Source organism: Mustela nigripes, chromosome 10 (genome assembly GCF_022355385.1).
Source record: "Mustela nigripes isolate SB6536 chromosome 10, MUSNIG.SB6536, whole genome shotgun sequence".
NCBI classification, from domain to species: Eukaryota; Metazoa; Chordata; class Mammalia; order Carnivora; family Mustelidae; genus Mustela; species Mustela nigripes.
Window position 1 is genome coordinate 64,671,697 of NC_081566.1, and position 24,966 is coordinate 64,696,662.

At 51.7% G+C, this 24,966-nt stretch overlaps 1 protein-coding gene across 1 annotated transcript; it reads left to right on the forward strand.

The window, feature by feature from the left end:
* Window positions 1-14,641: 14,641 nt before the first annotated feature.
* LOC132025827 (uncharacterized) lies at window positions 14,642-24,219 on the forward strand. The gene is made up of 7 exons (XM_059413590.1): window positions 14,642-14,683; window positions 19,450-19,489; window positions 19,695-19,842; window positions 21,406-21,702; window positions 23,210-23,356; window positions 23,566-23,657; window positions 23,925-24,219. Exons 3-7 carry the CDS (start codon window positions 19,797-19,799, stop codon window positions 24,015-24,017), a joined length of 675 nt encoding a protein of 224 aa, XP_059269573.1. The 5' UTR covers window positions 14,642-14,683; window positions 19,450-19,489; window positions 19,695-19,796; the 3' UTR covers window positions 24,018-24,219.
* The last annotated feature ends 747 nt before the right edge of the window (window positions 24,220-24,966 follow it).

Sequence of the window (24,966 nt, forward strand, 5' to 3'; positions counted from 1 at the left end):
CAGGATGGGCAGCTGGCTGCCAAGGAGGAGGAGAGAATCCGGGGATGATAGTCTGTGAAGGAAGATGAGGCTTCCTGCCTGAGGCTGGGATGCTGCGCCTGGTCCCCTCACCTGTCCACAGGACTTGCTGGAGGAAGAGACCATCACAGCTGTCTTGAGGGGGCCCAGAACGAGATCTCCAGGGAAACAGGACAAGAATAACCATTGTGGTGCACCCTTCCAGCTCAGCCGCCTTCTCTCCCTGTGGGGGCTTTGCTTTCTGCCTTGAGGACACCCCGCACTCCCACGGCCTCCACCCTCCATCCTCCAACTCTGCACCGGGCAGACGTGGGGAGGAGGGATCTCCAGCTCCCAGCAAGGGCTGCCGGCTGGCCCCGCAGCTGTCCACGCCCTCACCTTGGCCCATCATCACATTCCCTTCCTCCTCTCTCTTCCCCCCGGGGTGGGCAGGGCCAGCTCTGGCCCGACGGACAAGTCAGGCATCCCTGCCTGTGTCCCAGCCCCCACCACCCCCTCCTCCCGGCTCTGACCCTCTCCCCCCAGCTGGCTGGGAGCCATATCACCCTGATGTGTAGGAAGTAAAAGCCTGGATGAGGCCACCTCTCTCTCCCTCTTGGGCTGCTGGCCCTGGGCTATCCCCGGTATCTCCCAGGATGCTCTCCGACCACACACCCTCCCGCCCGCCACCTGGTGCACCTCAGCTCCACCCTCTGCCCCCACCCCCTCTGGCCTGCCATCAGGGAGGCACAGCAGTTCCCTGGTCCAGGCCAGGCCAGCTGTGAGTCCCTGGGGGACAGGGGCAGTTCTGTCTCTGGGATTTCCCCAGCCTGCACCAGCAGGAAGTCTGCATGGAGAGAGAAACCTTATGCTTGGCTGCAGGCCAAAGTTCAGACCAGGAGCCTGTTGCTCTGGACAGCTGGGGACTCCCAGTGTCTTAGGAGCCCAGAGGTGTGGGGCAGGAGAGAGTGCTGGAGGGTATGGGACCCCATGTTGACCCCTGCCCCATCCCCCTGTCCTATCTGACCCTGCCCTCAACTGTCCAGCAGGGGGTTGGGGGCTCTGTGGGCTGTCTCTCCTCTCCCAGCATGCTCTGGGAGCCAGGCGTGTGCTTCAGGTGGGTGTGGCCAGAGCCCAGAGTATAAAAAAGGCCTGTGTGGCAGCACCACCCTCCCCACCCTCAAGGGAACCCCTGTGTCCCAGAGCAGAGCAGGTGGGTGGGCATCCTCCACTCAGGTCTCATCCTGAGTCACCCAGGATTTGGGAGCATGAAAGGAGGGTACCTGGCAGCTGGACCAGTCTCACCTGGTCCCCTGAATTTAGCTGGATATCTACCAAACCATTCTGAACACCCATGAAATCAGCCTGAGATGTAAGAGTATATATCTGGATCTCCACAAGGAGAAAAGTGACTGCTTTTTGCAAGGGAGGATATGCGGAGTCATGAATCTGCGCAGAGATATTGGAAGATAAACAGGAGGGGGAGGGAGCCTCCATAAGTGGGATCCCAGAAAGGGATATAACACAGGAGCGCACTCTCAGAACCCTCAGAAATCTGCTCTAGGAGGGACATCCTTCTCTGAAAGGGGCTCTGGAGAAGAAAAAGCAGGATTCTAGGTAGAGCACTGTGGCTTCAGGGTAGGAGGGACCACAGAGCAAAAGGAGGTTTCCAAAGTGGTAGAAAGTGCAAGCAGTGGAGCCAGGAAACAGGTTATGGTCAGTGAGCCCAGGAAGGGACTCTCAGCTTGGATCTCCATAGACCACGACCTGGGCCAGTTGATAACTGCTCTTTCTTTGAACTGCCTGAAAAGAAATCTGGAAACTGTGCCCCAAAAAGGGCAAAAACTTGCCATGGCAGCAAACCAGAAAGGGCTTTAGAGGCACCAAGACATGATCCAGGAACTCTGGGTGCATGGGAGCCAGTAGCTGCTCAAGACTTGAGAATCACAAAAGGCAGCAGCACCCCCGGGTCCCTGGGATTGTCCCCGAGAGAGTTTCTGTGGACACACTTCATGGGAGGCTGCAGTTTTCAGCAGTGCATGCAGAGTGGAGACTGTATGTCCTGGAGGGTTAATTAAAAGGCAGACTTTGAATTTTCTGCTCTGTGCCAGAGGTTTCACTGCAATCACTTTTGCTTTGATCCTCTGAAGAGGAGAAAAAAGTAACCAGGGAACAAAAACCACACAGAAGACCAGTTTCCCCTGAGCCCATACTCTAGACAGGGGGTAGGGCAACTCTGCACACACAAGGCTACCTGAGAAACCACAGGCAGGCTTCTCCCCAGAAGACAGGCTAGAATAAGAGCTGGACGACAATCCTGTGGCACTGTAAGACTGTAAAATCCCAATGTCAGGGGGAAATTACATACTGAGCTCCAGGTGTGGCCTCACCACTTGTTCATTTTTCAGATAAAATTTTCCTTTTCTTTTTTTTCTTGTTCTTATGCTTTTTCTCCTTTTTTTCCTTTTTGCTTTCTCATTTCAACTAGATGTTTATTATATCAACTTGTGTTTTGTACTAGCTTTTTAACTTGTATTTTTTCATTGCTATATTTTTATACATATATACATTATTGTAGTCCTTTTCTCACTATTCAATTATATATATATATTGGATATAGATATAGGTATAGAGATATACATAACTATTATTTTTCTTGTAATTTTGGGAATTTAGTGTCCTCTAACACACAGACCAAAATATACCCAGGAAAAACTGAAACTCCCTGGTTTGTCCACACTGAGAGATTATAGCCTTACTTTTATACCCCCCTTTTTTCAATTTTTAAAGTTTTGTTCTTGTTTTTCATTTTGGCTTTGTTTTTTTTTTTTTTTTGGTTTTGTTTTTTTGGTTTTTGTTTGTCTGTTTGTTTGTTTGTTTTGGTGGTGGCTTCTGATCACTTGGAATTTTGCTAGGGTGCATCTTGCTTGGGTTGTGGTTGATATTTTGGACTCTGCTTATTCATTCAACCAACCCTCAACAGAATGACTAGGAGTAAGAGCTCTCAACAAAGAAAAGAAACAGAGACAATGTCCTCTGCCACAGAACTAATGGATATTAGCAAGATGTCAGAGATAGAATTCAGAACAGCAATCATAATCAAGCTAGGCTTGAAAAAACATTAATGACAGTACTGAATCTCTAAGGGCATAAATTAGATCTAACCCGACCATATTAAAAAATGCTGTGAATGAGACGCAGTCTAAAATGGATACTCTAACATCCATGGTAAAGGAGGCAGAAAAGAGAATTAGTGATCTAGAAGATAAGCTAATTGATAGGAAGGAAGTCGAGGAAAACAGACATAGACTACTAGTAGCACATGAGAAAAGGATTGGAGAGATTAATGATACCATGAAACATTCCAATGTCAGAATTATTGGGATCCCTGAGGAGCTAGAGAGAGAGAGTAAGAATGTATATTTCAGCAAAACATAGCCCAGAACTTTCCTAATCTGGAGAATGAGTATTTGAGTCCACGAGGCAGTGAGGACAACTCCCATATTAATAAAAATACATCAACACCCAAGCATATAACAATAAAGTTTGCAAATTTTATAGACAAAGGAGATATCCTGAGAATTGTCAGGGAGAGGAAGTTCTTTAAGGAAGTTCCTTACATATAGAAGGAGGAATATCAGAATAACATCAGACTTGTCCACAGAAACCTGCCAAACCAGGAAGGGCTATCAAGACATATTCAGGGTGTTAAATGAAAAGAACATGCAGCCAAGAATACTTTATCCAACAAGGCTTTCATTCAGAATGGATAGAGAGATAAAGAGCTTTCAGAATGGGCAGAAACTGAAAGAATATGCAATCACTAAGCCAGCCCTGCAAGAAATATTAAGGGGAATTCTGCAAGTGAAGAGAGAACCCAAGAGTCACATAGATCAGAAAGGAACAAAGAAAATCTACAGAAGCAAGGACTTTATAGGCAACACAATGGCACTAAATTCATTTCTTTCAATAGTTACTCTGAATGTAAATCAGCTGAGTGCTCCCATGAAAAGACACAGGGTTTCAGACTGGATAAAAAAACAGGAACCATCCATATGCTATCTACAAGAGACTCATTTTGAATCTAAAGACACCTCCAGATTGAAAATGAGAGGATGGAGAACAATTTTCCATACTAATGGACCTCAAAAGAAAGCTGGGGTTGCAATCCTCATATCAGACAAATTAGATTTCAAACCAAAGAGCTGTAGAGGGACACTATATCATATTTAAAGAATCTATCCAACAAAAAGATCTAACAATTGTATGTATCTATGCCCCTACCCAGAAGCAGCCAATTATATAAACCAATTAATAAAGAAACATATTAAAAATAAAGAAACATATTAATAATAGTGCATTAATAGTAGGAGACCTCAACACTCCACTTGCATTGGACAGATCATCTAAGCAGAAGATCAACAAAGGAACAAGAGTTTTGAAGGACACATTAGACCAGACAGACTTTGAAGATATATACAGAATATTACATCCTAAAACAACAGAATATTCATTCTTCTTAAGTGCACACAGAACTTTCTCCAGAATACACCACATACTGGGTCATAAATCAGGTCTCAATCAATACTAAAAGACTGAGATTGTTCCCTATTTTCAGATCACAATGCTATGACACTGGAACCCAACCTCAAGAAGAAATTTGGTAGGAACTCAAACACATGGAAGTTAAAGAGCACCCTGCTAAAGAATGATTGGGTCAACCAGGAACTTAAGAATTTAAACAATTCATTGAAATTAATGAGAACAAAAACACATCAGTCCAAAACCTATGGGATACTATAAAGGCAGTCCTAAGAGGGAAATAGATAGCCATCCACACCACTCTCAAAAATTTAGAAAAATTCCAAATGCACAAGCTAACCTTACACCTAAATGACCTGGAGAAAGAACAGCAAATAAAATCTAAATCAAGTGGGAGAAAAGAAATAATAAGATTAGAGCAGAAATTAATGAAATAGAGACCAGAAAAACAGTAGAACAGACCGATGAAACTAGAAGCTGGTTCTTTCAAAAAATTAATAAGATCAATGTTTTTCTGGCCAAACTTATCCAAAAGAAAAGGGAAAGGACCCAAATTAATAAAATCATGAATGAAAGGGGAAAGATCACAACAAGCACCAAGGAAATAGAAACAATTATCAGAAATTATTACCAGTAACTTTATGCCAACAAATAAAGAAATCTAGAAGAAATGGATGCATTCCTGGAAACTTATAAACCACCAAGACTGAAACGGGAAGAAATAGACAATCTGAAGACCAATAAGCAGTAATGAAATTGAAGCAGTGATCAAAAACCTCCCAAAAACACAAGAGTCCAGAGCCAGGAGAATTCTACCAAACATTTAAAGAAGAAATAATACCTATTATACTGAAGCCGTTTCCAAAAAAATAGAAATAGAAGGAAAACTTCCCAACTCATTCTATGAAGCCAGGATTACCTTGATCCCAAAATGAGACAAAGACTCCATAAAAAGGAGAATTACAGACCAATAACCCTTATGAGCATAGAAGCCAAAATACTCACCAAGGTACTAGCAAATGGGATCCAACAGTACATTAGGATTATCCACCATGGCCAGGTGGGATTTATTCCTGGGATACAGGGTGGTTCAACATTCAGAAATCTATCAATGAAAGAGAGCACATTAATTTAAAAAAAAATCCATACAATCTCAATTGATTCAGAAAGAGCATTTGACAAAATACATCATTTCCTAATTCAAACTCTTCAAAGTATAGGGATAGAGGAAACATACCTCAATATCATAAAAGACATTTATGAAAAGCCCAAGGTGAATATTATTCTCAATGGGGAAAAACTAAGAGCTTTTCCCCTAAGGTCAGGAACACAACAGGGATGCCCACTCTCACCATTATTTTCCACCCAGTACTAGAACTTCTAGCCTCAGCATCAGAAAACAAAAAGAAACAAAGGCATTCAAATTGGCAAAGGAGAAGTCAAACTCTCTCTCCACAGGTTAATTGATACTTTGTGTGGAAACCCCAAAAGACTCCACCTCCAAATTGGGAAAATTCATCAAGCAATTCAGCAACGTGGCAGGATACAAAATCAATGCACAGTGATCAGTTGGATTTCTATACACCAACAAGCTAACTGAAGAAAGAGAAATTAATGACTCAATTCCATTTATAATAGCACCAAAAACCACAACCTAACCAAATAGGTAATAAACTAGGAATAAACCTAACCAAAGAGGTAAAGGAACTGTACTCTAGAAACTATACAACCTTTATGAAAGAAATTGAAGAAAACACAAAGAGATGGAAAAACATTCCATGCTCATGGACTGGAAGAATAAACATTGCTAAAATGTCTGTGCTGCCCAGAGCAATCTACACATTCAATGAGATCCTTGTCAAAATACCATGGACATTTTTCACAAACTGGAACCACAAAAGGCCCTGAGTCACGAGGGGAATGTTGAACAAGAAAACCAAAGCTGGGGACATCATGATGCCTGACTTCAAGCTTTATTACAAAGCTACACTCATCAAGACAACATAGTATTGGCATAAAAACAGACATATTAATCAATGGAAGAGAATAGAGAGCCCAGAAATGGACCCTCAGCTCTATGGTCAAGTAATCTTTGACAAAGCAGGAAAGATATCCAACAAAAACAATACAGTCTCTTCAGTAAATGGTGCTGGAAAAATTGGCAACCCACATGCAGAAAAATGAAACTGGACCATTCTCTTACACCATACACCAATATAAACTCAAAATGCATGAAAGACCTCAACTTGAGACAGGAATCCATCAAAATCCTAGAGGAGAACATAAGCAGTAACGTCTTTAACATCTGCCACAGCAACTTCTTTCAAGACGTATCTCCAAAGGTAAGGGAAATACAAGCAAAAATGAACTTTGGGGACTTCATCAAGATCAAAAGCTTCTGCACAGCAAAGGAAACAGTCAACAAAACAAAGAGGCAACCTACAGAAAGGAGAAGAGATTTACAAATGATGTATCAGATAAAGGGCTGGTATCCAAGACCTATAAAGAACTTCTCAAACTCAACACCCAAAAAACAAAAAATCAAGTAAAAAAATGGGCAGAAGACATGAACAGACATTTTCCAAAGAAAACATACAAATGGCTAACAGACACATGAGAAAATGTTCAACATCACTAGCCATCAGGGAAACTCAACTCAAACCCCCAATGAGATACCATGTTACACCAGTTAGAATGTCCAAAAGTAACAAGACAGAAAGCAACAAATTTTAGCAAAATTTGTTTGCTAAAGGGGAACTCTCTTACACTGTTGGTAGGGATGCAAGCTGGTGCAGCCACTCTAGAGAACAATGTGGAGATTCCTCAAAAAGTTGAAAATAGAGCTACCCTATGACCCAGCAATTGCCCTACTGGGTATTTATCCCAAAGGTGTAGTGAAAAGAAAGGGCACATGCACCCTACAACTCATCGCAGCAATGCCCAAAATAGCCACACTGTAGAAGAAATGATTTATCCTACAACAAATGAAGAGATAAAGAAGATGTGGTCCATTCATACAATGAAAAACTATTCACCCGTCAGAAAGGATGAATACCCACCATTTGAATCAACATGGATGGAACTGGAAGGGATTATGCTGAGTGAAGTAAGTGAAGCAGAGAAAGAAAATTATCATATGGTTTTGCACATATGGAGCATAACAAATATCAGGGAGGACCACAGGGAAAACTGAATTGGAAGAAATCAGAGAGGGAGACAAACCATGAGACACTCTGGACTCCAGGAAACAAACTGAGGGTTACAGGGGCGGGGGGATGGGTAGCCGGACGATGGGTATCAAAGACGGCTTGTGCTGTGGTGACCCCTGGGTCTTATACACAACTGATGAATCCCTGAACGCTGCATCAGAAACTAATGATGTACTATACGCTGGCTAACTGAACGTAATAAAAAAATAATAAAAACAACCCAAAGATATTGGGATATTACCAAGTGGACTAAAAATTACCCAAACATTGTATAATGAAAAAACTTTCCTATGAATTTTTAACTATTTCTCTATATAAACTTGATGATGGTAATATGCTAACTTAGAGTGGCTCATTTCGCTCTCCTTCCTTACCCCCTTGGAAGTTGTTAAAAATACATTTAAAAAAATAAAATATGACCCAAGTTAAAAAAAAAAAAAAAAAGGAAGCTGAACCCGGAGCCCAGCCTTACCCTGTGAGGCCACCACCGACCTGCAGTGGGTCCTGTGTCTGAGCCCACTGGGGCAGGGGTGAGGCAGGTGCTCACTGGGGTCGGTGGGGGGTGGGGGCAGGCAGCCTTCTCTGGCAGGACCTCTGGGAACCAGGCAGTGGGAGGCCGAGGAGCAGAGCTCAAGCAGGCGGGGCTCTGAGCTGGGACTGGGTCTAGATCACCTTCCCGGGATGAGACCAGACAGGCCTGAGGCCCTTTGTCTGCGGTGATGCCCGTGGGAGGAATCCTAGGTTGCTTCAGGTGCGGTCAGTTACCCACATTGGGGATTAGTGTCCAGAGGAGAGTTGTCCAGGTCCACCCCAAAGCTTCTGGAAGCAGTCATCCTTCCATCCAGGAAATGTCCTTCTGCACCCACGCCCTGAAGGGCCTGTGTGACAGCTGAGGACACAAGAGGGAACGTGTGTGCTTGGCCTCAGGGGCATGCATTTCCTACGAGGCCCCAGAATGCCCCCCAGTATTGGTCCTGCAGGTGATGTCCATGTTCATGATGCCCACGGGGACTGGGACACATGCTCCGTGAAGACATGAGCTTCAGCACCCTGCACACAGCAGGCACTCAATAAAGGTGCATGGCCTGAAAGAAGCCAGGAGCACCTGCTCGGGAAATCATGGAGACTGGATGTCCCAGGCCCACAGGGTGTGTTCAGACCCACAGAGAGAATTGTTACAACAGCAGAGTGTGACCTCTGCATTGGGATACTAAATTTCAAGGTCAAAATTCAGCAACACCCCACACAGCTGTCAGGGGTTGATTTTCCCCAGGTCAGGGTGGGGGCCCTGCTCTGTGGCTCAGATCCTAGGAAGCAGGTCCCCCGAGATCTGTCCACCCTGCAGAGTGGGGACCAAGACCTGCCTCCCCTCTTCACTTGATCCACAGGCAAGGAGCCCAGGAAGAGAAAGGGGGGATGAACTGTGGGATCATTACCGTGGTGGGGTGGGCCAAGGCCAGCTCTCATGGAGTCTAGAGAATCAGAGGCAGATTCTGACCCCAGGACAGCATCTCAGGGAGGGAGGAGTCCTTCTACCCCCGTGTCAGAAGGGCTTGGGGGTTTGGGCACAAATGACAGCATCCGGTGGCTCTGAGTGTCATGGAAAGGAGAACCCTAGGCCCAAGCCAGGACAGAGCTGCTATCCTAAATGGTGATGGTGACAAGGGCAGGGCTCTGCTCCTACACCAACCCTAGGAGAGACGCCTCCTCCCTGGTCCAGATGTTCTCAGCATGCTGTGTCTGACGCCAGGGCAGTGGGGAGCCTTTGGGCTCTACGGACTCCCCACCATGGCTGCAAGCTGAGGACACATGTCCCTCAGTCATTCCATAGTTGCTCCAGTGCCTGCAGGAATTAGTACATTTCTTTTCTTTCTTTTTTTTATTTTTTAAAATATAGTGTATTATTTGCTTCATGGGTACAGGTCTGTGAATCCTCAGTCTTACACAATTCACAGCACTCACCATAGCACATACCCTCCCCAATGTCCATCACCCAGGCACCCTATCCCTCCCCCTCCACGCCCCAGCCACCCTCAGTTTGCTTACTGAGATTACGAGTCCCTTATGGTTTGTCTCCCTTTCTGGATTTGTCTTGTTTCATTTTTCTCTCCCTTCCCCCGTGATCCTCTGTCTTGTTTCTCAAATTCTTCATATCAGGGAGATCATATGATAATTGTCTTTCTCTGATTGACTTATTTCATTTAGCATAATACCCTCTAGTTCCACCCATGTCATTAAATGGCAAGATCTCAGTGGTTTGATGGCTGCATGGTATGTATGTATGTGCGTGTGTGCACATACATCACATCTTCTTTATCCATTCATCTGTTGATGGTTCTTTCTGTAGTTTGGCTATTGTGGACATTGCCGATATAAACATTGGGGTGCACGTGCCCCTTTGGTTCACTACATTTGTATCTTTAAGGTAAATACCCAGTAGTGCGATTGCTGGGTCGTAGGGTAGCTCTATTTTCAGTTTTTTGAGGAACCTCCATGCTGTTTTCCAGAGTGGCCGCACCAGCTTGCGGTCCCACCAACGGTGCAGGAGGGTCCCCCTTTCTCCGAATGCTATTCAACATCAGTCGTTTTGTGACTTGTTAATTTTGGTCATTCTGATTGGCGTGAAGTGGTATCTCATTGTGGTTTTGATTTGGATTTCCCTGATACCGAGTGATGTGGAAAACTCATGAACGTGGAATGTTTTTCCATTTCTTCCTGTCTTCCTCAATGTCTTTCATGGGTGTTCTATAGTTTTCTGAGTACAGATTCTTTGCCTTTTTGGTCAGGTTTATTCCTAGGTTTCTTATGGTTTGGGGGTACAATTGTAAATGGGACTGACTCCTTACTTTCTCTTTCTTCTGTCTTATTGGTGTATGGAAATGCAGCTGATTTCTGTGCATTGAGTTTATATCCTGACACTTTACTGAATTCCTGTATGAGTTCTAGCAGTTTTGGGGTTTTCCACATGTTTTCATGTGTCTGTTGGCCATCTGGATGTCTTCTTTGCAGAAATGTCTCTTCATATCCTCTGCCCATTTCTTGATTGGATTATTTGTTCTGTGGGTGTTGAGTTTGATAACTTCTTTATAGATTTTGGATACTAGCCCTTTAGCTGACATGTCATTTGCAAATATCTTCTCCCATTCTGTCGGCTGTCTTTTGGTTTTGCTGACTGTTTCCTTGTCTGTCCAAAAGCCTTTAATCCTGATGAAGTCCCAATAGTTCATTTTTGCCCTTGCCTCCCTTGCTTTTGGCGATGTTTCTGAGAAGCAGTTGCTGTGGCTGAGGGCAAAGAGGTTGCTGCCTGTGTTCTCCTCAAGAATTTTGATGGATTCCTATCTCACATTCAGGTCTTTCATCCATTTTGAGTCTATTTTTGTGTGTGGTGTAAGGAAATGGTCCAGTTTCATTCTGCATGTGGCTGTCCAATTTTCCCTAGACCATTTGTTGAAGAGACTATCTTTCTTCCACTGGACATTCTTTCTTTCTTTGTCGAAAGAGAGTTGACCATGAAGTTCAGGAACATTTCTGGGCTCCCTCTTCCATTTTATTGATCTATGTGTCTGTTTTGGTGCCAGCACAATACTGTCTTGATGACAGCTTTGTAATAGAGCTTGAAGTCTGGAATTGTGATGCTCTGATTTCTTGTTCAACATTCCTCTGGCAGTTCAGGGTTTTTTTCTGGGTCCACATAAATTTTAGGATTATTTGTCCCATTTCTTTGAGAAAGTTGATGGTATTTTGATAGGGATGACATTAAATGTGTAGATTGCTTTAGGTAGTTAGATATTTTCACAATATATGTTCTTCCAATTCATGAGCATGGAATGTCTTTCCATTTCTTTCTGTCTTCCTCAATGTCTATCATGAGTGATCTATAGTTTGCCGAGTACAGATTCTTTGCCTCTTTGGTTAGGTTTATATAGGTACCTTATGGTTTTTTGATACAATTGTAAATAGGACTGACTCCTTAATTTCCCTTTCTTCTATCTTATTATTGGTGTGTAGAAATGCAGCTGATTTCTGTGCATTGAGTTTATATCCTGACACTTGACTGAATTCCTATATGAGTTCTAGTAGTTTTGGGGTTTTCCACATAAAGTATCATTTCCACATAAAGTATCCTTTGGGTTTTTGACATAAAGTATATCATCTGCAAAAAGTGAGAGTTTGACTTCTTTGCTGATTCGGATCCCTTTTATTTCTTTTTGCTGTCTGATCACTGACACAAGGACTTCTACTACGTTGAACGGCAGTGTTGATAGTGGATATCCCTGTCGTGTTCCTGCCCTTAGGGGGAAAGCTCTGTTTTTTTTCCATTGAGAATCATATCCACTGAGGGGTTTTTGGAGATGGTTTTGATAATACTGAGGTATGTACCCTCTGTCCCTACACTGTGAAGAGTTTGATCGGGAAGGGATGCTGTACTTTGTCGAGTGCTTTTTCGGCATCTACAGAGAGGATCTAGGGGTGAATTTCTGGTTCCTCACCCACCCCTTCCCGTCGGACGACCACCTGAGACCACTGATGCCCTGGGGGTCATGGTATTGCTCTCTGGTGGGGGAAGAATCCAGTGTCCATTCCAGGGAGGACGTTCTGATTCACACTGATGTGTCCCTACTGGGTTTCAGACTCTGGTGTGGAAATTCTCCCTCAGGGGCTGCCTATCCCCAAGGTCACTCCTGCTTCTCTGATAGAAAATGAGGGAAGGGGGTATGAGGCTGCTTCTAGGAATCTGGAAAGGAAAGGAAGCACGTTCCTGATGCACGACATCTCTCCCCTAAGGGCATTCTGGAGTCTCCTGGAGCACGGGTGAGCTCACCAGCCCCACACAGGCCAAGGGACTCACGCAGCGACTCCGCAGCAGCTCCCCGTCTGCAAAGTGCTGAGAGCTCGGGACTCAGGGCTGACCAGCCCTGTGCCAGGGACACGCAGGGAAGGCGTGCGAAAAACAGAGTCAGCCTCGCCATGTCTGGTCCAAGAGTCCGCGCCTCTCCGGACGCGGACGAGTCCCTGCATCTCCAGGAGGGTGTCCAGCTGGAAGCCCAAGGTCAGGACAGAAGCCACACTGACCAGCACGTGTCCTCCAGCTCAAGGTCATCAGCTCTCTGTCAACCAGGGAGTTGTGTCCAGGCAGGTTGGAAGTTTCCAGAAGAGCCCGAGTGTGGGAAAAACAATCCCACCTTGAGCTGGACTGGAGGTCTGTCCTCTGTGTGACTCAGCCAGTGCAGGCAGCGGCTGTGGTCTGCAAAGGCTCGCCGTGGACCTCAGAGCCTGCAAGACGCAACCACAGGCTTATTTCCTCTGCCTGCGGGTGTGAGAAAGTAGGAGGCCGCTGGGGGCTCCATCCTGAGCTCCCTCCCAAGCTGGGGTTTGCACAAGCAAACAGTTCTTACACTGACAGGGCTCGCTCAGGGCTGTAATGACGGGGACAGGGGCACAGGCTTGGTCCCCATCACCCTGAAGGGACCAGGGATGAGCTGCCCAGATCTGGACTCTATCTGAGGAGTCTCTGCCCACAAGGCTCAGGGACGGCCGCGGGAAGGGCTCTCCCATCACAGGGTGGGAGCGGGGGAACAGGAAGTGCCGAGGGCTCTCTGGGCTGAGGGGCGCAGAGCAGTTCTGGGGAGCCCAGACTGGATGCGGTGATCGCTGGAGGCCACACACTGGGATGGGACAGCGGCGGTGACACGGGCTTTCTCAGAGTTCCTTGTTGGGAGTCAAGACCCTGCCTCTTGCTCTGCTGGGTGACCTCTGGAGGGAGGACCACACACTTAGGACTCGGGTCTCACATCCATAAAATGGGTTCAACAGCCAACAGGCTGACCACCTAGAGTGCGGGGCCCTGGGCCAGTCCTGGGGATCCAGCCGGAGGATATGAGAGTCTGAGCAGCAGAGGGGGAGCCCAGTGAGCAGTGAAAGAGGCACCAGCCGGGGGTTAGTGATGGAACTGCTCCCCGAGGGTCCACAGAAGGCCACGGTTCTCAGACTTTATAGGAACCCATACAAGAGAAGGCCAGACCTGACCCTCCATATTGCCATGGGTCTGGGCTGCTGAGCCGGTGGCCAGAGGTGTGTGTCCCTCTCCATCCCTGCCTGTGTGTGAGCCCGGCCGAGGCCTGGCAGAGCCTCACAGGGAAGGGGAGCTGTGGGGCCGCTCCTGTGGGGGCGGGCTTGGTCCTATGTGGGGCGCAGGGCCCGCCCTAGGCTGCAGACAGAGCCCTGAGGACCAGCAGTGGGGACATGCCTTGTGTGCCCTGGGGTTTGGGGGTGACACTTCCCAGGAGGCTTTGTTCTCGGGGTCCTAGCTTCTCACTGTGACACCTGACAGTGAGGTTCCCAGAACATCAGAAAGGAGATGTGACTCGTGAGATGGTGTAAAGACAGAGGACAGGCCCAAAGCAGGAGAGGCCCCGTGTCCTTGGCTCTAGGAGGGGACTCTGTGCCTGGCCACAGCTGACACTGGCAGCAGAGAGCTCCAGGCTGAGTGGGAGCCCAGGGACAGAGGTCAGGGGTCCTAGGGGTGCAGGCTGGGGACGGGAGACCACCAGGCTGGTTGTGAGCACAGGAACGGGGTCTCTCCGGCACCGGGCCTCCTAGAGGGAAACTGTTCCCACACTTACTCTGCAGTTATCTCCTGAGGCCCCCCTGCAGGTGCTGAGCTAACAGGAGTGATGAGAGTGGGTTACTCTAGGCTGGTCAGTGAGGTCCCAGAACTGACAGTCAGCCCCGCCCCTGGGGTGCGGAGAGCCTAAGGGCTCTTGTGAGTGAAGAAGCTTTCTTCCTCCTCTTACATCTGTATTCTGGATGTTTCCTTGAAGCAGAATCGGTCTATACTGAGCCACCAGGGAGGCGGCCGGCCATGGGCGCCTGCTCAGAAGACCCCCACCTGTGCTGGGCCTCCTGGCTCCTGCGATTCACCAGCCTCCTCCTCAGTGAGTGGCCCAGGACCCCTGGGAGGGAGGCCGCTGGGCGGGCAGGGAGGCAGGAGCTCCCGGGCTGGCTGGGGTCTGTGCTGAAGAACCAGACGGAGCAGCTCCGTGAGGACGGAGCACACGCGGTGCGCTGGGTCAGAGCCCCGGGGTGGACAGAGGGAACAAAGGGAGCTTTGGGCTGAGGCCAGGCTGGGAACCCCGACCCGGCTGCCTGGCAGCATGAAGGGAACCCCCTCCCCCAGCGCAGAGCTTTGAGGCCCAGAGACACCGGAGCCTCGTGGGGGAGAGGATGGAGGAGACACAGGAGCGGCTCTGGGGGACCCGGGGTGGGGACGGACATCCCCCCCTGCCGTGCACAGGGGACCAGCAGCCTCTGCAACTGCTGTGTGCGGGAGGCGCCAACCCAGAGCCCCTGTCTGAGCTGGAGGGGCGGCGCTAGTCTGGCTCCTTGGGCAAGATGAGGCCCCGAATCCAGTGACATTCTGTTTGCAAGGGAAGGACAGGAGCCCCCAGCATTGAAGGGTCCGCGCCCACCTGCCATGTGTAGGGGTGAGCCCGGAACGGGAGACTGCTGACCTGGCTCCAGTCGGGGTGTCCTGGGGGTCAGGACAGAAGCAGAAGCAGTCCCAAAAGGGAACTGAATGACTGTTATAAGGAGAGCCCGATTTTCCAGTTCTTACTTCATCTGAGACCATCTGCTTCTGTGTAGTAAATTAAGTAAGAACCAAGGAGAAAAATACTAAGTTCTTGATGTTCTGAATTCTGCAGACCCCATGGAAAGCTGTTACTGTCTGTAGTGTTTGCTGTGAACACACCAGCCCGTCCGTGCCTGCAGGATTCTAGGGAATTTCTGGGATCCCAGGACGTTTGCAAACAGGGAGATAAATCATTAGCAAATGAGTTTTGTAAGGCTTGGAGACTATTTCAACAGGGTAACTTTCTATCAACCATCGTGGGCTTTCCACTCTTTTCAATGTTATTTAAATGGAGACACACGGGAAATTACATCGTTTCCTCCGTTAACGGCTAGGCTGGAAGATTAGGTAAGACAGAAAGGAAATACGGGAGGACTGGAGGGAAGAAAGAGAAAGACAAAATGTTCTGTTGATGGTTGAAAGTCAAATTTCCTCTAATTTAAATAAACTCGGACTCTCTAGCTCACAGCCACCTGCCCCTGACCTGTCCCTCCTTGGGGTCAGCACCTTCTGCAGATCTGAGCACTGTCGGGTCTTCCTCCTGTCCTGAGTGGGCTTCCAGCTTCTGGGCCGCTCCTCCCCCGCAGCCTGGGGGCTGAGCCTCCTCTGTCCCGGGTTCCCCCTTTCCAGCAGGGGCCGATTAACCCGCAGGCAGCCCCACGTCCCTTCCCTGCCAAAGCCCGCCGAGTACTTGAGTCCCCTCTCCCGGGACAATAGCTGGGGGGTGAGACCCCAGATCTGCTCAGACCCCACTGACCAGACAGCAGTGCTAGGAGGAGGGAGCCCTGCGCAGGGCAGGAGGAGAGCAGGACCGCCGGGGGAGGGTGCATGGCAGGTTTCTACACGGGAGCCACTGAGCTAGGGAAGAGCGGAGCCAACTCTAGGTCTGTCTCTGCCCTGGGTGACTCAGAACAAGTTCTCCCCAAGGAAGCCCCTCCTCTGTGAAAGGTTCCCTCAAAGCCCCTCCGGTGTGACATCCTGGGATTGGGGTCTCCCCCTGGACAGGACTGACCTGTAGCTTCTCTGAGGCCTCTGCTCTGTCTTCCTCCTGACCTGTCCTCCTCCTGTGTCCTGCCGGGGACGGACAGTCGGGGAGCCTGCTTGACCCCTTCAGAACCCAGAGCCCAGGACCACCTGTGGTCACTTCCTTCGGCCTCCAAGGAGGCGGGGATGCATCTTGAGGCTTCCTGTAGTCCTTGGGCCTCCGCTGCCTCTGTCTCTGCTACTGAGTGGGGTCTGCCGTGCTCCAGCCCTGGTGTGGACCACAGTGTGCGGACCCCAGTGTGCATGGCCCGCTCAGGACAGCGAGCTGCCGCCGGATGGGGGAGAGGCTCGGAGTAGCTGCTCAGGAACAGCCTGGCTAGAGCCGCAGGTGCTGCCCGTGGTCAGCAGAAACACCAGTGTCCATGTTTTTGTCCCCTAGGGTAGACCACTCTGACACACACAGGGGCACTGAGAGCAACAATGTGAGCTCAGAATTCCCGGGGAACAGCAAAAAGGCAGGTGCCGCCCTGGGGACGGCTCTGCTGTCCCTCGGGGAGCCCCTGTTGGAACAAGGGGTTGGCGTCCTGTGTGCACCACACTCTGCGTATTTGCACACAAGATGGGCCATGGCCGTGGACTGGGTGGGGACGCGGGTGTGACGGACACTGTCGTTCTGTGCATTTATTCATGAGGAACCCCCAGGCTCATTCACAGGAGGAATGTTCCTTAGATATAATGTGACATAATGTTCTCATCAGTCTGGCGAAGGGCAGAAAGCTTGGTCACCGTGTGCCGGTGGGAACCTCAGCATTATTGGGGGGAGAGCAGCGGGGGTCACTCTCAGGAGGCGATGAGCAGGGTCTGTCAGAGGCTGAGATGGAGCTACTTTGGTCTAAAACCCACTAGTGGGTTATCCCAGTGTCTGCACACACAAGGGGAATGTCTACACTACCAAGTGTGATGTACGCACACCCACGTGTGGCGCATATGCAGCTGCCTGTGGTGTGTACACTCATGTGTGGTGGATACGCGGTCACATGCAACCTGTACACCCACAAGTGTGGCATGTATAGCCCAGCGTGTGCTGTAGACACACCTGTGTGTGACGCATATGCCCCATGTGTGACACATACGTCCCCATGTATAACATGTGTGCTCTGTGTGTGCAACATGCATGCTCCAATGTGTGGCTCGTATGTCCCCATGTATAACACATAGGCCCCATGATGATGCACATACCTGTGTGACTCATGGGCACGGAACAGGACAGATACGCCCCTGCGTGTGACTCCGTACGTCCCTGTGTGCAGAGCCTCCAATCCCAGGCTGCTCATGGGACCTGATGGCAGGAACCCAGAGCCACCTGACCGCCCATCACACGTGGAGGGAACTAGAGCCCCACGTGCGGCCGGACATCTGTTCATGAGACATCCCCATGTGCAGACGCAGGCTAGAGGCTATGCTAGAATCCCTTCTGGTCCTGAGCCGTGCACAGAAGGGGGGAGCAGAGCGGCGCAGGCGGTGTGGGGTCGTGCAAGTGGAGACACACGTAGGCACCTGTCAGTGCAGAGACCCCCGAAGGAGGGACACACGGGAACCTGGAACAGCAGCAGCCTGTGGGAAGGGCAACATAGCAGTGGGGCACAGAGGTCGGGGAGAAGCTGCATTTCCATGTCTAGTGCCCACCTTTACTGGAATGTGGAATCTGCTTAATATTTAAGACAAAAGCTGCTGAGTGTGGCAGAAATGCAACCTTCTCACCTTGGAAAGGGCACGACACTCCGCACCCGCCTGCGTCAGGGGGTGTCCTGGGATCCCGAGATGCTCAGAATCAGACGAAGCAGTAAACGTAGGGAAACGGCCTCACGTTCATGGGGAGCCTGTGGTCTCCGGTGAGCGAGCGGCAGGTGGCCCAGGTACCTGTAAACTCCCCGCAGCCCTCACACACTGGGGAGACGACAAGGAAGCAGCCACTGTGGGGCTTTCTCGTGTGTCGTCACATTCAATCCTTGCGGGAGCCCCGGGGACACACTCACATCCCGTCCTGGTGGTCCCCATGTGGGAGCTCCAGGCTTAGACACTTTAGGAAATAGCCCGGGTCCGCTCACCCCGTGAAGGGAAGATCTAGAATGTGACCCCAGCTGTGTCTCACCCCAGAGCTCACACCCGTGACCTGCTGTCCAGGAGCCCAGGCAACCCCAGGAGCCCTCACTGGGGCTACGTGGGGTGGGCGCTGCATTCCTGGGCTCCTGCCTCAGTTTCCTGGGCTGCCGAAACAGGACAGTGTAAATCCTTAAACAACACAATCTTTTTGTCTCCTGGTTCTGGAGGCTGAGCCCAAAATCAAGGTTTTGGCCAATTCGCTTTCTGAAGAGAGGGCTGGAGCACTGGGCTGTGGGACGCGTGGCACTTGTGTCCCGACGTGCTAGCGGGACTGGAGGGGTGCAGTGTGGCTGCGCCCGACTCAGTGGAGCCTGTGGGAGCCGTGTCAGGACCTCACCCCTCCCTGGCTGTTGGCCAGAGGCTGCCCTCCGTCCCTCCCCATGGGGGTCTCTCCACGGGGCTGCCCACAACACAGCGGCAGATGTTATCACAGCGAGCGGGACACAGGGTGAAAACAAGATGGGGTCACACTCCTGTCGGACCCGCTGTCCCTGAGGGCCATCCACCATGTTAGCGACACTCTGCTCCTTAGAGGGGAGCCCTGGGGGCGGACCCCCACCAAGGGCAGAGCTCACACAGCCTGTGGGCACAAGGGGTCTCTGCAGCCCCGTGAGAACCTGCCTCCTGCAGAAATGCACTCGCTGTGGCCCCAAAAGGTGCTCGTGCTTCAGATTCGAGATCTCCTGACATTCGTCCTCTCGCTGTCAGGGGTCAGGACACTGCAGGAGAGCAAGTTCCCGTGACCTGCTCAAGGGGACGCTCCCCTGGGACCGGAAGGGATTCCAGCCTCGCCTAAAATTCATGGCATCTCCTGCCTTCCCAGTAAAGGGGGCACACGGGATGGAATTCAGGAAGATGGCTTCTAGGGTTTTCGCCTTTTTTCCCAATGAAAACTACTGACAGTTTTTGTATCCTATGCCCTAGGTGTCTGCAGTGCTGGGACCCAGAGTCCTGGAGCCCGTGGGTATGTAGTGGAGGATTCTGGAAACCCTGTTTCTCTGAAGGGGACTCTGGGAGCTTCTGTGCTGTTTTACATGATCAAAAATCCATATTTACCTCCAGAAGCCAAGCTGGAGAGTATTACTTGGGGTATTATAAAGCAAAAAGTGTACACACCCGTACTCCAAGTCAGTCCCAGGGGAGATGTTTCACGATGGCTCAACTTCCAGGACAAGTACGAGAAGAGGGTCCATGTGGTCAACACAACGACTCTGAGGATTGACAACCTGACCCTTGAGGACAGTGGGCTGTACCGGGCTCAAGAGTCCTATATGAGAGGAAGACAGTATGACCAGGATTTCCACCTGACGGTCTACGGTACGTGGCGGCCCCTCCCCCAGCCCCACAGCTGACCCCCTTCCTCTGTCCCCGGGAGCGTCCGTGCGCCCCGCTTGCAGGATTCCTTCCAGACCGCAGCCTTCGGACTCGATCTTCTCCCCAGAAATCCGATGCTGTGAGGTCAGCACAAGTGCAGGCAGAGCTGAGACTCACACCAGGGACAAGTCACGTCTGTGCTTCAGGAGGGAACACGGAATGGGGAGAAACGGGGATTTTGCCGGAACACTCGTTGTCCCCGTAGGACTCAGGGTCCTTGGTGAGACTCTTATTATCTAGTGTTCCTGTAACAGGTGACAGCACCTCAGTGGCTGACCACACACCCCCTGGGGTCCTCCTGGGCTGTAGGGCGGGAATCAGACCCCAGAGCCTCTGCCATGAGGTCCAGGTGTCGGCGGGGCTGTGCTCCTCTCTGCAGGCTCCGGGGAGAATCCACTTCTGTTCTTCTCCCTCCTTCTAGGGGCACCGACATTCCCTGGCTTCTGGCCCCTTCTTCCCCCTTCCCAGGTGGCACTGTGGGATGAGTCCCTCTGGCACTGTGTCCCTCCCACCTCCTCTCCTGCCTCCTCCCACTTGTGAGGACCCTGTGATCACGTGGGACTTCTCTGGGGAATCCAGACCATCTCTAGTCCAGGGTCCGCTGGTTCTCAACCTCAGTTCCCTTTTGCCCTGGAACCTAAGACACCTGCTGGCTCTGAGGGTCAGCACATGGCCAGAGTTGGGGGACACTCGTCACCTAGCAGGATCGGGAATCCCATGTGTGGTTCGCCTCACACCAGTCCCTCATCCTCAGCCCAGCCCGAGTCACTCACAGACTCCACGGTCCAGCTCTGAACCTTGACAGATGGGGAAGTTCACAGGGTAACTCCTCCTCAGACCCTCAGGGAGCAGCTCTCTCTCCCTGCACCCTCCACCTGCCCCCAAGCAGGGAGACGTCCTGCCCCAGAGAGAGAGTGAGTGGCCTTTGCAGCCTCACGACCAGAGATTTCCAACTGACTATCAGTCTGTCCCTTGTCTTCCCATGTGGGCCCCAAGCTCAGGGTATAATCCAACCACAACTCAGGGAGGCCATTCCTAGTGACCTCCACTGCGGTCAGTCCTGGGGGAGCCTGGGGCTGCTCTCTGGGCTCCCAGAACTGGCCAGTGGCCGTCGGCACCACGGGCTGTGCCGTCCCGGAAACCATCCAAGCAGGAACAGTAGGGCTGGGTCTTGGAACTGAAAATCTTTCTGTCCCTGATTTCTTCTTCTAAGGGACACCCCATCTTCCTCAAATTATGGGGTTTGGGTAGGTGGGGTCCACATTATATCTCAGGGGAGATGTGTAAGGCAGGCTCAGTCTGGCGGAGTCACATAGAGCTGAACGCACTGGCTCCTTCCATTCTAGCTCCTGCTGTGTATTTGGGTCACTTCTCGGTGATCTGTCAAATGCAATCCCTGTCCTCAGTGGGAGGAAGCCAGAGCGCCAAGGAGAACCCACAGGAGGAAGCAGGAGCCGTGATATTCTACACTCACCTCAGTCTGTCCTCTTGTCCCTCCCAACCCAGAGCCTGTGCCCCGTCCCCAGATCCAGGCCATGGATCTGTCCCTCACACCAGGCTGGTGCAACCTCACCTTGGAGTGTGACCTCCCGAGAACCAGGGAGGACCTGATGGTGTCCTGGGAGAGCGAGGGTCTCCCCAGGGAGCTGGAGCAGAGACCGGCCCCAGGACCAGCCCCCAACCCCTGGACCCTGGCTGTGACCCTGCCCCTGAGCCGACCCAGCCCCAGCCTCACCTGTGTGGTCAGCAACCAGGTGGACCAGAAAAATGTCACCCTGGACCTTGGGGACGTCTGTGGCCGCGGTGAGTGCACCTGCCAGAGGGGAGGGACTCTCCTGGAACTCAGAGAGCCCTGGGCGAGGGTTCTCGGCTTCTGCCCCCATGTTTATGTCACCCCCGGCCACCTGGTCACCCCATCCAGGACTCTGGCAGGCACACCCAACCTGCGTTTGCCCTTCGGTGTTGCTCCCGTGCTGCTCTCCAGCCCTCACCCCTGCTGGTCTGGGCAGCACGCAGCAGGTACCTCTCCCCGCCCTCGTCCATCATCCCAAGTGTGTCCACGGTGGTTTTCAGGAAAAGCGAGTTGGGGGTGTCCATGGTCTGTGCCATCGGAGGGGTCTGGCCAGTGACTCCCTGTATGATTCCGGGCTCGTGCTCCTCTGCCTGATTCTGGTCTCAGGGACACATGTCACCCACCTGCTGGCTTGCATTCCCGATGTGTCCCGCTCTCTTCGGCTGCCAGCCTCTGCTCAGGCCCTTCCCTCTGCCCTCAGCTTTTCCAAGTCAGGAGTCCCCCACTCCCCACTTACTCCCATCCAGGGACCCCCTCCCTGCTGCTGGCTCTGGGGGCGTGTGACCGGGGCAGTCCCACAGGGCCGCGTGCTGGGGGCAGTCCCAGCACGAACAGAGTTTGCACAGGGCTCCGCAGCCTCGATGGCTCAGGGCCCTGCAGGAGCTGCTGCTGTCCTGCCATCACACCTCGTCTCCTCTAAGGAGTGATCAGTGGCCCCACCCTGGGAGCTGATGCGCTGGCCCAGGATTAGTGTCCTGTGCCGGCTGAACCCCTGGTGGGCAGTGGCCATGTCTGCTGCTCCTTGGAATGCCTGTCCCGGCCTCTGCCTCAGGCCCTTTGCTCACAGTCAGCGTGTCCCTGAGTGAATGAATGACTTGGTTCCCCTGTGCCCCCTCGCTCCTCCACCCCTTCCCCCCTTCTGCTGCTGGGGGACCTGCTGCCTCAATATCCTTGATCCCAGAGGAAGCTCATGGCTCAGGGACCCACAGGGCCCTCTGGAAACAGGCTCCTGCCTCCCTCTCATCCTCCCACCCGGCTCCACCAACCTGGTCCCTCTCTGGCCTGCCCCAGTGGGTGCCAGCAGCTCCAAGGACTGGAGAGCTGTCACAGCCATTCCTGGTCATGAGTCTCCATCCTGGGATGCCTCACCCTGAATATCGGGCAATCTCCTACTCCTCCCTCAAGACCAGGCTTGCCCATCACCTCCTCCAGGAGGCCCTCCCTGATGACCTTGGGACAGGCTGTAGCTCTAGTGCCCTGGGATGGCTCTGGCTGGCAGCCCCTGGCGTGTGTCAGCCTTCCCCCTGCTGAGGGGCTCCTCAAGGGCAGGCACCATGTCCTGCTGCTCTCAGCACCGCGGCCCCAAGCAGGAGCTCAGGAACGGGCTGAGTGAGAGCCTCTGCCATGCTCCTCCCTCTCGAGCTCCTGACCAGGTCCCTTCAGAGTCTCCATGTGCCTGGCAATGGGCGTCCTCAGTTCCCTGTCGCCTTAATCTTCTTCACTCTCTCTCTGCGATAGAAACAGATCCACAAGGACAGACTGGTGCTGCCCACTTGCCTGGTATCCTGGCGTCTGTTATGGTCGTGCTGCTGATCCTCGGAGCTGGAGCTGGGCTGTACCTTTGGAAGAGACGTGGGGTGAAGAAGCACGTGGAGCCTGGGACAGGCAGGTTGCACTTCTCCTTCCCATGTCCAGACACCACCACCCCACCACCACTCCCCCATTGAACTCTGGGCTCCTTTTCTCCTGCATTTTGCTGCTCAGGGAATGTCCCTGCAGGAGGCTGGCAGGTGTGGCTATGGCCCTGGGGGTCATGGAGGGGGAAGGTACAGGCTTCCAGGCTGAGACTCAAGCTCCATCTGTGTGTGACTCAGAGGCAGGATCGAAGGAGGAGCCCAGGGACCCGGATGGTGGCATCCACTATGCAGAGCTGAGCCAGCAGGGGTCCAGAGGCCACAGGGACAAGGTGAGGCCGCGGAGGAGGCAGCCTGGATTGTCCCAAGTCCCTCTATGCCTGGGTGTGTGCCTGTCGATCCCAGTCACGTGCAGGCTTTTGTCTCCATGTATCCGTAACCCTTTCCAGACAACACAGTATTAACTAAGAAAATTCTCCTGGGGTCCATACAGGGCAGAGTGCTGGGGGAGGTCGTGTCAGCAGCAATGTGTCTGTGTGGGTCCCTCTGGGGCATCAGCGGTCCTCAGGTGTCCCTGGAACCCTCTGTCTGCACTGCAGGGTAGGGGAGAACCACATCTAGAAGAGGAGAAATCTCTCACTACTGTCTACAGTGAGGTCCGCAGGCCAGGCCACGCCATGACCGCGTTTTAATGGGAAGAAGCAGGAGAATCCCACCCCGGGGACACCTGTGTCGTGAGCATGACGCCCGCAACTCTGTGCCTGCCTCTTCCACCTGTGACGGCTCTGAGGAGGACTAGATGGGTCCAGCAGTTCTTTCTGTGCTAAATCCTCCCCGTGAGACACACACTGGTAGATCAGGAGAAACTAAGTAAATAAATTGGTCCAAACCTGTTACAGGAATGCTCAGCCTCTGCTACGTGACAACCCAAGATGGCCCCACCTTCCCCTTTATCTGTACGACATCAAACTGGCTTCCAGACCCTCAGCCTCTGGGACAAACCATGGAAAATCAAACCAACCCCCTGGGCCCGTCGTGAGCACCCCAGCCGTCAGTCCTGCACTGAGAACTCTTTACAGACAACGTGAATTCATAGTTGTCCCTGCTTGCTGAGGGCGGGCTCTGTGACCCACACTGTTTGGACATTCTGCTCCCTGCTAACTCATTGAGTCCTCATGGACTCTCTGTGCGGTGGGGATCCTTGTGCCCACTTTACAGATCAGTAGAAGGAGCCAGAAAGGCTGAATCTCCAGGCCGCACGGTTGGGAGCGCCAGAGTCAGGACTCAGCCCAGGGAACGGAGCTCCAGGCCCGTCTCTCCGGGGCTCGGCTGGCTGTCCCACGTCCTGGCCAGCCTCCTTCTGTCCTGTCCTGCTGGACAATGGTCCGGCTCCTACTGCTCAGCACAGGCAGAAGCTTCTAGTTCCTGACAGTGAGCTTTAACTGACGCACACAGTGACAGCCACGTCCCCTCTCTGCTGTCCCCACACAGGATGCAGAGCTCCTCGGGGCTCAGTGAGGACTTTCCCTGCAATTCAGGGCCCTTCTCTGGGGATGTGTCCTCTCCTGCAGGCCTCTCTCTGGCTCGTCCCCCTGACCCTGCCGGCTCCTCCCCTGCAGTCCTCACCCGGTCCCCGTGCTG